Here is a 15681-nt window from a genome sequence, read left to right on the forward strand (position 1 = left end):
CACACTTTTGGCATTCTCTCAACTTCACGAGGTAGTCACCTGGAATGCATTTCAATTAGTAGGGTGTGCCTTGTGGAATTTCTTTCCTTCTTAATGCGTTTGAGCCAATTGGTTGTGTTGTGACAAGGTAGGGGGGTATACAGAAGACGGCCCTATTTGGTAAAAGACCAAGTCCATATTACGGCAAGAACAGCTCAAATAAGCAAACAGAAACACAAAGACACGAAGGTCAGTCAATACGGAACATTTCAAGAACTTTGAACGTTTCTTCCAAGTCCAGTCGCAAAAACCATCAAGCACTTTGATGAAACGGGCTCTCATGAGGACCACCACAGGAATGGAAGACACAGAGTTACCTCTGCTGCAAAGGATAAGTTCATTAGAGTTACCAGCCTCAGAAATTGCAGCTCAAATAAATGCTTCACAGAGTTCAAGTAACAGACACATCTCAACATCAACTGTTCAGAGGAGACTGAGTGAATCAGGCCTTCATGGTTGAATTGCTGCAAAGAAACCATTACTAAAGGACACCAATAATAAGAAGAGACTTGCTAGGGCCAAGAAACACGAGCAATGGACATTAGACCGGTGAAAATGTGTTATTTGTTCTGCAGCGAAATGCCATCCCATCTGGTTTGGGCTTAGTGGGACTGTCATTTGTTTTCAACAGGACAATGACCCAACACACGTCCAGACTGTGTAAGGGCTATTTGACCAAGAAGGAGAATGATGGAGTGCTGCATCAGATGACCTGGCCTCCACAATCACCTGACCTCAACCTAATTGAGATGGTTTGGGATGAGTTGGACCGCAGAGTGAAGGAAAATCAGCCAACAGGTGCTCAGCATATGTGGAAACTCCTTCAAGACTGTTGGAAAAGCATTCCAGGTGAAGCTGGTTGAGAAAATACCAAGAGTGTGCAAAGCTGTCATCAAGGCAAAGGGTGGCTATTTGAAGTATATAAAACATTTTTTGATTTGATTAACACCTTTTCGATTATTTCATGATTCCATATGTGTTATTTCATAGTTTTGATATCTTCAATATTATTCTAGAATGTAGAAAATTGTAAAAAATAAAGAAAAACCCTTGAATTGGTATGTGTCTAAAAGTTTGACCGGTAGTGTATGTGGACGTCACAGGCGTGTTCCTTCTCCAAACTAGTCCACAAACATCATGAGGTTGTGAGTAGGCCTACAGGCTGGCGATACAATGTACCTTCAATTCTAAATAACCCGAAGTTAAAGGTCCAATGCAGTCATTTTTATCTCAACATCAAATCATTTCTGGGTAACAATTAAGTGGGCTACCTTACTGTGACTTGTTGAAATTAAAAATGGTAAAAGGAAACAGAAATAGCTTCTTAGCAATTTCTCTATCAAGGATTTTGCTAGGACAGTCTGGGAGTGGTCTGAGTGGAAAAACTGAGCGAGAAGTATGCAATTGAGATTATTCCAATGTACTTAAAATGATAAATTAACAATCTTAACCTGCGTGTGATTGGACAGGGCTAGCAGTAGGACGCTTGAAAATGCCAGTAACATGAACAAACATGATGAAACGTTTACAAAGTGTTTTTGTTGCTAAATGAGGGGATGGCAATGGGAGTGGAATGTCTATCTTGACGGGTACTCTCCAGTGCACATGGTCCCAAGGACTGACTTTGTCGCTTGGCGTGGTTCATAGCACAGGCTACTGCAATCCTCAGGATGTTACCTTGCTGTAATCTTTGTGAAGATCTATGAAGAGGGTGACCAAAAATCACACTGACCTGCAATTGGCCCCAAAATGTGAGCTTAGCTCCGAATTGGTGAGTTTACTGTATGAATCACCAATCTGCATCATACACACAATCTATTTCTAAATGATGACTATTTGCAGGTCAGCAGAATGCATTTAGCATTGCTTCAGTGAGCAGGTTTAAACAATTACTAGCTCATTTGCTGCAGGCAACAAGCAGAGAGGAAATGCAAGGCCAAAAGAAGAGATGCTGTCTCTATTTGGATTCCTGCAGGATGTAGGTGGAATGTTCCTGTATTGTATACACCCATTGACTGTGGCATACCTTACTTATTTCCCAGCAAATGGATTGTTGCTCTATTGATGTTTAGGCCCAAGAGACTTTCCTTAGACACGATGATCACTTATCATTCCCCCCCCCCCCTCTTGTTCTCTCCTTTGCTCTCCCTCCCTTCTTTCTCTCTTTCTCGAAGGGGCCATCTTTGACGAGTCTGCCAGGAAGGATGACGAGGTGTTCCGCATGGCCGTGGCGGACCTCAACCTCAACAACGAGATCCTGGAGACGGAGAAGATCACCATCTCCGTGGAGTTTGTGGACGGGAACAACCCTTTCCAGGCAGTCCAGGAAGGTAAGGCCTTGCCCTGCCCTCGCCCTCACCCTGCAGTCACCATAACCACCACCAGCAGTCTATCTCGCACTCAGCGAGGCCAGAGGAGTGGCCGACGGTCCGTTATCCCCCCCCCGACGACTCTGCATGGTTTTTCAGTGGATATGTTTCAGCCATCCATCTGAAAATACCTCAATTTTCAGACCGAAACCTTGATCAATGACACACTGAACTGAATAGCACTGTATTAGGTTTTGAAGGTGTTCCCCAGAAAATGACGAAAAGGTTTGGGTTTTGGAAATCTCTTTTACTGTTACAGTAGTTGCACCCTTCTGAAAATGGTGTCTGTTGGATTCCCACTGTACTTTACCAGTGATACTCTCGGTCACTGTTGATATGCACTCTAGGATTGGGAAGATTGTCATTTTTTATTAAAAGGCTCGTCATTTTTGGTTGATATTCTTCCAATATTTCTGAAATGTGTTTCAATACTGCCATTACCTGAAACGCTGTTAACAATTAATTAAGCTGGTAACGTCGATGGCATTTGTCTCGGGAGATATCTGATAAAAATGCAGAGACGTGTGGCACAAAATATAAATGAACTCCTCTAGCATAATTCCATGATTTAATTAACTGATAATTGATAACAAAAAATACAATTCAGACCAAAACCTGTGTTCGACTGAACAGACCTCAACTAAAAGAGTCATATTTCCCTGGGTTTTAAATAGGTCCTTTCGGTTCCTTCTGACATCAAAGAACCCCTACTATAACAAGCTCCTAGCATCATGTCATATTGTCGCTGGTACCTACTCTGCCCGTTTAGATCCCTAGCCTGGGAAGTCTGAACACAAGGAGAAGTCTGGTTGGAACCTGTTTAGCTAATGGACACTGGTTATTTGTGGATGGTGGCAGATGTACAGTCTAGTGCAGTCTAAGAGCCTAATAGTTATTCCCACTGGTGCTTTTGTTAAGCCTCTCTGGAGCATCTATACCTGAGATGCTCTCTTGTCTTTGAAGTCTCATTGTGAGTAGTGCTATTACTGAATACATTACATGTGTTCTGGTTGAATGATGGTGGTGGGTCTGCTGGAAGCATCTTTTGTTGCTTGTTTTGAAACACCTTTTAATCTGTTGCTCTTTGAACAAGAACAATAAAATCCAATATGCTTTTGTTAATTAAAAAGGGTAGGCAATTAAGGTCACAGTTCTGAAAACTTAGGACACTAAAGAGGACTTTCTACTGACTCTGAAAAACACCAAAAGAAAGATGCCCAGAGTCCCTGCTCATCTGTGTGAACGTGCCTTAGGCATGCTGCAAGGAGGAATGAGGACTGCAGATGTGGCCAGGGCAATAAATTGCAATGTGTGTACTGTGAGATGCCTAAGACAGCGCTACAGGGAGACAGGATGGACAGCTGATCGTCCTCACAGTGGCAGACCACGTGTATCAACACATGCACAGGATCGGTACATCCGAACATCACACCTGCGGGACAGGTACAGGATGGTAACAACAACTGCCCGAGTTACACCAGGAACGCCAGAATCCCTCCATCAGTGCTCAGACTGTCCGCAGTAGGCTCGGTGGGTTTGTGCCCATAGGCCTATTGTAAGGCAGGCCCTCACCAGACATCACCGTCAACGACGTTGCCTATGGGCACAAACCCACCGTTGCTGGAACAGACAGTACTGGCAAAAAGTGCTCTTCACTGACGAGTCGTTGTTTTGTCTCACCAGAAGTGATGGTCGGATTTGGGTTTATCGCCGAAGGAATGAGCGTTACACCGAGGCCTGTACTCTGTAGCGGTATTGATTTGGAGGTGGAGGGTCCATCATGGTCTGGGGCGGTGTGTCACAGCATCATCGGACTGAGCTTGTTGTCATCGCAGGAAATCTCAACACTGTGCGTTACAGGGAAGACATCCTCCTCCCTCATGTGGTACCCTTCCTGCAGGCTCATCCTGACATGACCATCCAGCATAACAATGCCACCAGCTATACTGCTCGTTCTGTGCATGATTTCCTGCTAGACAGGAATGTCAGTATTCTACCATGGCCAGCGAAGAGCCCGGATCTCAATCCCATTGAGCACGTCTGGGACCTGTTGGATCGGAGGGTGAGGGCTAGGGCCATTCCCCCCAGAAATGTCCGGGAACTTGGTGGAAGAGTGGGGTAACATCTCACAGTAAGAACTGGCAAATCTGGTGCAGGCCACGAGGAGGAGATGCACTGCAGTACTTAATGCAGCTGATGGCCACACCAGATACGGACTGTTACTTTTGATTTTGACCCCCCTTTTTTCAGGGACACATTATCTCATTGCTGTTAGTCTGTGGAACTTGTTCAGTTTATGTCTCAGTTGTTGAGTCTTGTTATTTTCTTACAAATATTTACACATTTGCTGAAAATAAACGCAGTTGACAGTGAGGATGTTTCTTTTTTTGCTGAGTTCGTAATACATATAGTATATGCATACATCCATGTAAACATAGGCGCGTACACTACTTTGGTGAATCTGATACTATTTACACATAGATCTTAGCATGGCTCTTAGCAGTGACTTACCGCTAATGCTCAGCACTTGCCTTTTTCACACCGGCAGAACTTGTTGCTAAACCATGGCATAACATTACGAAGGAGTGTTTATTCCAACCCTGGGACTTAGCCTCTCCCATCTGCCTTGGTTTACCCAGTGTCTCCACAACAATGCTCCCCGTACGTCTAACACGTCCTGTAATAGGCTTGGCGCTGGATTTGAATGGGATGGAAGAAAGGGAGCCCTGTCGCCTTGTTGTCATCTCAAACAGCAAAGACGGAACAAAGGCAACGAGACGCGCCAAGAAGCCTGTCCAGGTTTTCTCCATTTGGGAGGTGTTATGTCGTCACTGAGCATCTTTTTGTCTTACACACATGTGGACACACACACACACACACACACACACACACACACACACACACACACACACACACACACACACACACACACACACACACACACACACACACACACACACACACACACACACACACACACACACACACACACACACACACACTGTGTCGGTGTTGGGTTGCCAGACGACATCCAATATGGTGGGCTTTTTCACCGTTTGTGTGTGTGTGTGTTTGTGTGTGTGTAGTGAAAGCAGCTGGGAGTCTGCAAACTCAACAGGCCTGTTTGTATTTGTATTTAAGATGGATGCCCATTTGCTGCTCCCAAGGTGTTTTTTTAATCTGTTTTTTTAAATTCGATTTGACTGCTTACATGAATTACTTCATGTGGAATGTAGTTCCATGTAGTCATGCCTCTATGTACATTTAACATTTACATTTAAGTAATTTAGCAGACGCTCTTATCCAGAGCGACTTACAAATTGGTGCATTCACCTTATGACATCCAGTGGAACCCACTTTACAATAGTGCATCTAAATCTTTTAAGGGGGGGTGAGAAGGATTACGTTATCCTATCCTAGGTATTCCTTAAAGAGGTGGGGTTTCAGGTGTCTCCGGAAGGTGGTGATTGACTCCGCTGTCCTGGCGTCGTGAGGGAGTTTGTTCCACCATTGGGGGGCCAGAACTGTGTGCCTCCCATAGTGTGTTCTGGACTTGGGGACTGTAAAGAGACCTCTGGTGGCATGTCTTGTGGGGTATGCATGGGTGTCTGAGCTGTGTGCTAGTAGTTTAAACAGACAGCATGTCACTTCTCACAAATACAAGTAGTGAAGAAGTCAATCTATACTCTACTTTAAGCCAGGAGAGATTGACATGCATATTATTAATGTTAGCTCTCCATGTACATTTAAGGGCTAGCTGTTCTGCCCTGTCCTGGGCCATTTGTAATTTCCTAATTTTAATTTTTTTATTTTTTTTATTTCACCTTTATTTAACCAGGTAGGCTAGTTGAGAACAAGTTCTCATTTGCAACTGTGACCTGGCCAAGATAAAGCATAGCAGTGTGAACAGACAACACAGAGTTACACATGGAGTAAACAATGAACAAGTCAATAACACAGTAGAAAAAAATGGGCAGTCTATATACAATGTGTGCAAAAGGCATGAGGAGGTAGGCGAATAATACAATTTTGCAGATTAACACTGGAGTGATAAATGATCAGATGGTCATGTACAGGTAGAGATATTGGTGTGCAAAAGAGCAGAAAAGTAAAAAAATAAAAATAAATAAATAAATAAATAAATAAATAAATAAATAAATGAATAAATAAAAATAAAAAAACAGTATAAAAACAGTATGGGAATGAGGTAGGTGAAAATGGGTGGGCTATTTACCTATAGACTATGTACAGCTGCAGCGATCGGTTAGCTGCTCGGATAGCTGATGTTTGAAGTTGGTGAGGGAGATAAAAGTCTCCAACTTCAGCGATTTTTGCAATTCGTTCCAGTCACAGGCAGCAGAGTACTGGAACGAAAGGCGGCCAAATGAGGTGTTGGCTTTAGGGATGATCAGTGAGATACACCTGCTGGAGCGCATGCTACGGATGGGTGTTGCCATCGTGACCAGTGAACTGAGATAAGGCGGAGCTTTACCTAGCATGGACTTGTAGATGACCTGGAGCCAGTGGGTCTGGCGACGAATATGTAGTGAGGGCCAGCCGACTAGAGCATACAAGTCGCAGTGGTGGGTGGTATAAGGTGCTTTAGTGACAAAACGTCCCTCTTTGTGGCACCTGACCACACGACTGGACAGCAGTCCAGGTACAAGCAACAAAACCGGGGGCTGTAGGACCTGTCTTGATGATAGCATTGTTAAGAAGGCAGAGAAGCGCTTTATTATGGATAGATATGTCTCCATCTTAGCTACTGTTGCATCAATATATTTTGACCATGACAGTTTACAATCCAGGGTTACACCAAGCAGTCCTCAACTTGCTCAATTTCCACATTATTCAAAATAATATTTAGTTGGGGTTTAGGGTTTAGTGAAAGATTTTTCCCAAATGCTTAGCTTTTTTCTTTTTGAAATATTTAGGACTAACTTATTTCTCGCCACCCATTCTGAAATTGACTGCAGCTCTTTGTTAAGTGTCACAGTGATTTAACTTGTTGTGGTAGCGGACGTGTATAGTGTTGAGTCATCAGCATAGATAGACACACAGGCTTTACTCAGAGCCAGTGGCAGGTCATTAGTAAAGATGGAAAAAAGTAAGTGGCCTAGACAACTTCCATGGGGATGCCTGACTCTACCTGGATTAGGTTGGAGAGGTTTCCATTAAAGAACTCCCTCTGTGTTCTGTTAGACAGGTAACTCTCGATCCACAATATACCAGGGAATGTCAAGCCACAACACATACGTTTTTCCAGCAGCAAATGATGATCGATAATGTCAAAAGCTGCACTAAAGGCTAACAAAGCAGCTTTTTATTGTCAATTTCTCTCAGCCAATCATCAGTCATTTGTGTAAGTGCTGTACACGTTGATTGCCCTTCCCTATAAGCATGCTGTAAATATTTTGTTCATTTGTTACTGTGAAATAGCATTGCATCTGATCAAACACAATTTTTTCCAAAAGTTTACTAAGGGTGGTAACATACTGATTGGTTGGCTGTTTGAGCCAGTAAAGGGTGCTTTGCTATTCTTGGCAAGTGGAATGGCTTTTCCTTCCCTCCAGGCCTGAGTGCACACACTTTCCTGTACGCTTAAATTGAAAATATGGCAAATAGGAGTGACAATATCATCCACTATCATCCTCTGTAATTTTCTATCCAAGTTGTCAGACCCAGGTGACTTGTCATTGTTGATAGACAACAATCATTTTTTCAACTCTTCCACAATCACTCCAAGGAATTCAAAATGACAATGCTTGTCTTTCATAATTTGCTCAGTTATGCAACGATGTGTAGGTTCAGAATTAGTTGTTGGCATATCATGTCTACGTTTTCTAATCTTGCCAATGGAAAAAAAATCATTTAAGTAGTTGGCAATATCAGTGGGTTTTGTGTTTGAATGAGCCATCTGATTCAATGAAGGATGGAGCCGAGTTCAAACAAAGTTAGCCTGACCACGGCAGGCTCCTAAACTCCAATCCCACCACGAACAAGGAATCTATAACGCTACGTATAAGCACACTTTGTTTTGTCCTCTACAAGGGGATTCTTGCAGGCACTACCCATTACTGTTCACATTAATAAGGACAAACACACACGAGAGGACTTCTTTAAGCCAGATATGTATTATTATCTAGATTGCAGGGATGATTTGCCAGGATCGCACACAGGGATTTCAAGGCGATGTTCTCAACATCAACACCAGTCCTCTTTAAACCATCCCTGCTGCTGGAGCCCGAGCCTCCCGGGAACTTGTAGAGGTGTTCCTTCTCACCCATCTCTGTGTAGTACCGCTTCAGCTTTGGAAGGGGGTTTTTGGAGCATTTTGCATCTAGTTTTAAACTTCTATGGAGAGCGGGTGTGTAACCAGGCACGGCCTGTTCTCATTGCTTTGCATGTGAAACACGGTTAATTGTGAAAGGTATAATGCTGCCACTTATGTTTAGACACTACGCTATATCTCATCATCTCCCGCCATAACCAGATGAATTAGTGAACAGGTAGATGTGCGTGCGTCCACGGCTCATATTGATTAAAGCAGTAAAGGGGACTGTAATTGGATAACAGCGCATGGGGTGTTTGGAAGGGGAAGTTTTTGCTCACGGAGGCTGCTTGTGAGTTCTAGTCTTCTTGTCTTCTGCTCTCAGATGTAGCGATAAGTAACGATTCCCACTCAGTGTCTCCACAGTAACACACCAAGCTGACAGCACACGGCGCTGTGGCTGAGACTGAGGTGGATAGGGCTGAGCAAGGCAAGTCTACAAAGTCTTCTTGGGGAGGGCGAGTGACTTTTGAGGAAAAGAAGTGTGAAATGGTGTATGACTGACAGACAGGTAAAATAATCTAGTTTAATGACATGCTGCTCTGTAGCAAAGTAGTGCCATACCCACCATTTTGTTGAAAGTGTCAAGAATATTGAAAGACTGTGATGCAAAGGTGATAATGAGGCGAGAGTAGGGTTGCAAAACTACTGGTAATTTACCAAAGTTACTGGAATCTTCGGTAAGTTTTCTAACAGATAATCTATGGCAATCTATGGTAATTTTGGTAATTTATGCTTGAATAACAAAACAAATCTGTATTCATTTATAGTATAATTTGTTTTGTATCTGTGTCCATATATTGTCCATGCGTTTCTAGTGGATAGACCATATGGTTCAATAGAAAATAGCTTAATTAATGAAAAAGCACAATGGGAATTATTTTCAATTAACTCTGCAAAACCTCCAACTATTGGCATTTTACACGACCGCCACCAGTTTGGCGCCAAAACATTTACAACAAAAACATATTGACATAGTAAAATATTTTGATTTATTATATTATGTCAAGGGCTAACATGAAACCCTCATGTTAGCCCTTACACTCATGGGAATTGGCCTATATTAGATAGAGCTACATGGAAATGTTTCTTACAGAAGACACATGGAAAGCATATGCAGAGCAATCAAAAGGGAACAGTTTGGAGATTATGGGAACATTATTAGACTGAATCCAAACATTACACAGTTGATTTTATGTGCATTTGATATTTACTGAATCTGACAATACTCAGTATTTGGGGAATGTGCAACATAAGACAAAAAAGAGTTTGAGTGAGAGGTATAACGTCTGCAAGTGGCCACATAATTCTTCAGAGTGTGCACAATTCCTACGCAATTTCAATGCACGTTTTTGACTCAAAGAAGAGTCTTCAACTTTAAGGTGCTATTTTGAGCTCTCCTAGATGTGCTGTTTTTGGAACACAGCCCTGCATCATCACATAATTACTGTTGTTGTTTGCGATTTCCAAAAACGGCCCATTGACACAATCTGGTCAGGTGGGCATCATTGGAAAGCTTGTTCTGTTGCTGACATGGCTGGCTAAGTTACAAAATATGATCTTACAGTGTTAGGCTTTCACAAGTCAATTCAGAGAAGCAGATTGTAATTTTGGTGTGCATAGAATAGAGTCGTGAGTGCATTCAGGTACGTGTTCCCCGCCAAATTTATTCACAATAAGACAAACATCTCAGCTAGCACAGTGGCGCTGGGCCCATTCCCGGCTGAGAGTCGCAGCACTCGGCTGAGAGTCAAACTCGGCCGCCGTCAGTATTACTTATGGCTAGGATGCAGGGATTGAGCTCGGGCCGATTCCCGGTGTGAGTTATCTAGCCCAAATGTTTTATTTGAGGCTCGGGCCGATTGGGGCTACTCTCTGGCAGATGATTACACAGGCTGCTTTATATAATTAACGTTTCATGATTAATTTATTCTTCCATATTTTCTCATTGTTTCTGTGATCAAAAAATAAAATTAACAGTTAAATTCAATTCTTTAAGAGTCCTGTTTAAGTATTATTTTAGTATTTTGATACTTTGTGCAAGGCAATTGATAAGCATTGATAAGGCATTGATAAGCATTGATAAGGCATTGATAAGCATTGATAAAACTTGGATGGGGCTTCCCAAGTGGTGCAGTGGTCTAAGACACTGCATCGCAGTGTAAACTGTGTTGCTACATATGCTGGTTCGATACCCGTGCTGGCCGCAACAAGGAGACCCATGAGGTGATGCACAATTGGCCCAGTGTCGTCTGGGTTAGGGGAGGGTTTGGCCGGCCGGAATGTCCTTGTCCAATCGCTCTGTGGCGGGCCAGGCACATGCATGTTGACACGGGCACCAGGTGTACGGTGTTTCCTACGACACATTGGTGCTCTCGACCTTTACCTCTCCTGAGGCCGTACGGGATTGCAGTGATGGGACAAGACAAAAGGGGATAAAAAAAAATGTGGATAGGTATAATTTGTTTGTATAAAATGTATCATAGTAATATTTAAAATGACTAAATCTGGAAATGTTGTATACATTTATTTGAAATTGCATCGGGCCGCTTCTGGGGGGATTCTGGTAGGATTTTGGCTGAATTCCGGTAGACGGGTACTTGGGCCTATTCTGGGCAGTCATTCATTTTGATTCCGGGCCGAGTCCAACACCCGATTCCAGGCCAATTCAACCAGTTCCGGCCCCCCGGAAGAGGGACGCTTCTGGGCCGATTCCTCATTGCTAGCAGGGATAGGCTTTGTTCTGTTCAGAACAACCCAGGGTATGACACCATGTCATCTTGTACATCAAACATAGTGATCATAAACGTCAACACTGAATATTACAGGGGTTTTATGATTTGGAAATGTGAAGTAATGGGTGTTTGTCTTGCTTGTATGACATGAAAGCCATAGTTATTATAATCCTCAACATCTCACCTTTCGAAATACATCGAGTCCACTTTATTTACAGGATTTCCCTCACTCAGACTAGAAAAAATGTAAACATGTTGCCCAGTTAGCAGGAGGCAACTTTTTGATCGCTCGCAGTGTTCAAGTTCAGAACCGTTGTCAGTCAAAGCCAATATTGCGTTGTGAAGCAGAGACCTTGAACTCTGACATCATGTATAGCATGTTACTATACAGCCACTGCATTCCAATTTAGGCGTTTATCAGTGTCCAAATCTGCCATTTTGAACCCCTATATGGGTACGAGTGTAAAATGCTAAACACTAATGGTACTCACTAAAATTGATGGTTTATATTTAGGATAATGTTTTACACTTTGTCATTACATTTTTTCTTAAACAATCATCTTTATTTTTATATTTTTTATATATATATTTTACATGGGCCAGAGAAAATTATAGACACCTTTGATAATCTCAAGTACCCAAAAGGGCTACGAGATGCCTTGTGATAAATTACATCAAATTCTTGTTACCAACATTCTGATAGTTTACTGGAAAACTTTGAATGTTTCCCATAATATACACTTGATTGCAACCCTAGGCGAGACAGACATCATAGAAATTAAATAAATGGAGTGAAATGAATATCTTCATGTTTGAGCTTTTTTTTGTAGTGAACAGCCAGGATGGAGAGGATTGTGATTTTGATTGGAATACAATGGGACAGGAAGCAGCAGTATACACTTAGAGCAATCAATGAGTCTATGTGTGTTGTTATATGATAAAAAGCCTTTGCAGATATCCGCAAGTCTCATTCTCCAGCCTCTCTGCGGGGTTCCTCACCGGATTCTCAGAAAACAACGAGTTTTTGACCAGTACAGGCATATTTAATGACATCAATATTTTAGTGCTCGATGAAGCCACTCTGAGTTATGAAAGATATAGAGTTCACAGTTGGTTAGGATTGTGTTTTTGTTTGTTTTCGTGGCTGGGGGGGGGTTAAGGTTAAGACAACAGATGTTTGCTCTATACAGCCCATTTATATAATTGACTAGGGACATGGGCTATACCCAACAGGGTTAGCTATCTGATGAGGTGAGGCACCATCAGGCTTCTCACCTGTTCCACGCATGCATGCAAACACACACACACACACACACACACACACACACACACACACACACACACACACACACACACACACACACACACACACACACACACACACACACACACACACACACACACACACAGTTCAGATCATTAAAATGCAAATGTTGTACCAGATGGTCAGTGTTATTGTAACCTTTTTATTTAGTAATTATGTTGTGACCCCCTCAAAGGAATCTACCGTACAGTCTCAGCTTACTAAGCAATGTAATTCATAAGACCATTTCATGTGAGTCATCTTTCTCCCATCCCTCCATCACCTATCCGCCCTCCCTCACATCCACAAGCATTTCGCTACACTCACATTAACATCTGCTAACCATGTGTATGTGACAAATAACATTTGATTTGATTTGGGATCCTCTGGCTGTGCCTCAGTCAGCCTGATATCCTAAAAGGATTCCTTCTAAATGCCAGCATTCAGCTTTATCGCCACAATCCAATTATCCAGACTCTAATCAATGGGGGGCATTTCCAGCGGTGAGACTGTCATTTGTTATAAAGTGGCAATATGATAGCATTCTGCAGCTGACAGCTGGGTGAAACCCGTCTGCTGGGGCCCGTTGGCTCCTCAGAGGAACTTGGCCCCCAGAATGGCATGTCTGGCAACCCCTCAATGTGAACCTGGCAAGTTTTCCCAGAAATAACGGACAAAAGCTCCTTTAGTTATGAATGTTTGCGAGGCAGCGTGCCGCAGTAGGCAACATCTCTATTGAGCGCAGTGGTTTCCTGCTCACTCCGTGTGGTGTTATGGCTTCTACTGTGGTGTTGTCTGCAGGATTTAGCCTGGCAGAATTTCCCCCCTAACCACAAAGACCCTCCTTTATTTGTTCCAGGCAAAAGCTGCAGAGTCCAATATGATGACATACTCATAAACAAACATAATCATCAATGATGACAATACAAACATACAGTATACATTCAAATTATAAACATATACAGTATGCCTCCGGAGTGGCGCAGTGGTTTAAGACACTACATTGCAGTGCAAGCTGTGCCTGGTTCGAGTCCAGGCTCTGTCGCATCCGGCCGCCATGGGGTGGTGCACAATTGGCCCAGCATGGATGTCCTTGTCCCATTGTGCACTACTGACTCCTGTGGTGGGCTGGACGCAGTGCACGCTGACATAGTCGCCAGGTGTACAGTGTTTCGTGCAGCTGGCTTCTCGGCATTGTATCAAGAAGCAATGCAGCTTGGTTGGGTTGTGTTTCGGAGGACGCACAGCTCTCGACCTTCGCCTCTCCTGAGTCTGTACGGGAGTTGCAGCGACAAGACAACTGTAACTACCAATTGGGGAGAAAAAGGGGCACATACACAGTAAGCAGATTTTGTTTGTTCACTTTCCCCATTAGTCCCATCCCACATGAAAAAATAATATGGTGTATACTATGGTAGGAATACCATAGTATTCCTGTAGTGGTTTTGTGGACCTTAGTAGTATAATGTAGGATTTAAAAATAGTAGTATACAGTGAATTCGCTTTTTCTACATTTTGTTTTGTTACAGCTGTATTCTAAAATGAATTAAATAGTTGTTTTCCCTTATCAATCTACACACATAATGACAAAGCAAAAACAGATTTTTATATATTTTTGCAAATATATTAACTGAAATATCGTATTTGCATAACTATTCAGAACTTTGTTGAAGCACCTTTGGCAGCAATTACAGCCTTGAGTCTTCCTGGGTATGACGCTACAAGCTTGGCACACCTGTATTTGGGCAGTTTCTCCCATTCACCTCTGCAGATCCTCTCAAGCTCTGTCAGGTTGGATGGGATCATCTCTGCACAGCTATTTTCAGGTCTCTCCAGAGATGTTCGATCGGGTTCAAGTCCACGCTCTGGCTGGGCCATTCAACCCTTATTCTAGAACGTTATAGTGAAGGAATCTCGATTTAGCTTCTAATCACCTATAAAGCAAAATGTGGTTTTCCATCAAATAATAATTATTGCGAGCTAATGTGACTAATAAAGGAATTTCCATATGTGACAAGAGAAAAGATCATTCGCCCTTATTAACCTCTACGGAATCGGTGTGCCTAAATCGGGATGGTTGTTGCTCATTATGTGATAATGTGACTAGAAAACGTTGAATACAACAGACAACTTTCCGGGACATTGACATGTTTTATATGGGAGGAAAGCTTAAATTATTGTTAATCTAACTGCAGTACTCCGATTTACAGTAGCTATTACGGAAAAAATACCATGCTATTGTTTGAGGATAGTGCAAACCACTTTTATCACGGCAACTAGTTTGATACATTCACCACTGAAGATAAATCATGTAAACTCAGCAAAACAAGAAACGTCGTCTCACTATCAACTGCGTTTATTTTCAGCAAATGTGTAAATATTTGTATGAATATAAGATTCAACAACTGAGACATAAACTGAACAAGTTCCCCAGACATGTGACTAACATAAATGGAATAATGTGTCCCTGAACAAAGGGGAGTCAGAATCAAAAGCAACAGTCAGTATCTGGTGTGGCCACCAGCTGCATTAAGTACTGCAGTGCTTCTCCTCCTCATGGACTGCACCAGATTTGCCAGTTCTTGCTGTGAGATGTTACCCCACTCTTCCACCAAGGCACCTGAAAATTCCCGAACATTTCTGGGGGGAATGGCCTTAGCCCTCACCCTCCAATCCAAGAGGTCCCAGACATGCTCAATGGGATTAAGATCCGGTGTCTTTCCTGGCCATGGCAGAACGCTGACATACCTGTCTTGCAGGAAATTACGCACAGAAGTATTATGGCTGGTGGCATTGTTATGCTGTGGAGGGTCATGTCAGGATGAGCCTGCAGGAAGGGTACCACATGAGGGAGGATGATGTCTTCCCTGTAATGCACAGCCTTGAGATTGCCTGCAATGACAA

At 42.7% G+C, this 15681-nt stretch overlaps 1 protein-coding gene across 5 annotated transcripts in view; it reads left to right on the forward strand.

The window, feature by feature from the left end:
* The window catches only part of LOC118358000 (glutamate receptor ionotropic, delta-2), a 543733-nt gene that overhangs the window by 75614 nt on the left and 452438 nt on the right, over positions 1-15681 (forward strand). For all 5 annotated transcript variants that reach the window (XR_004820395.1, XR_004820396.1, XM_035735345.2 and 2 more), the window contains one exon: positions 2214-2369. Coding sequence is in view for 3 of the 5 variants with exons in the window: in XM_035735345.2 (XP_035591238.1) it covers positions 2214-2369 (156 nt within the window). In the remaining 2 variants the exon portion in view is untranslated. The remainder of the gene's footprint in view (positions 1-2213; positions 2370-15681) is intronic.

This window comes from Oncorhynchus keta, chromosome 25 (genome assembly GCF_023373465.1).
Source record: "Oncorhynchus keta strain PuntledgeMale-10-30-2019 chromosome 25, Oket_V2, whole genome shotgun sequence".
In the NCBI taxonomy this organism is placed as follows: Eukaryota; Metazoa; Chordata; class Actinopteri; order Salmoniformes; family Salmonidae; genus Oncorhynchus; species Oncorhynchus keta.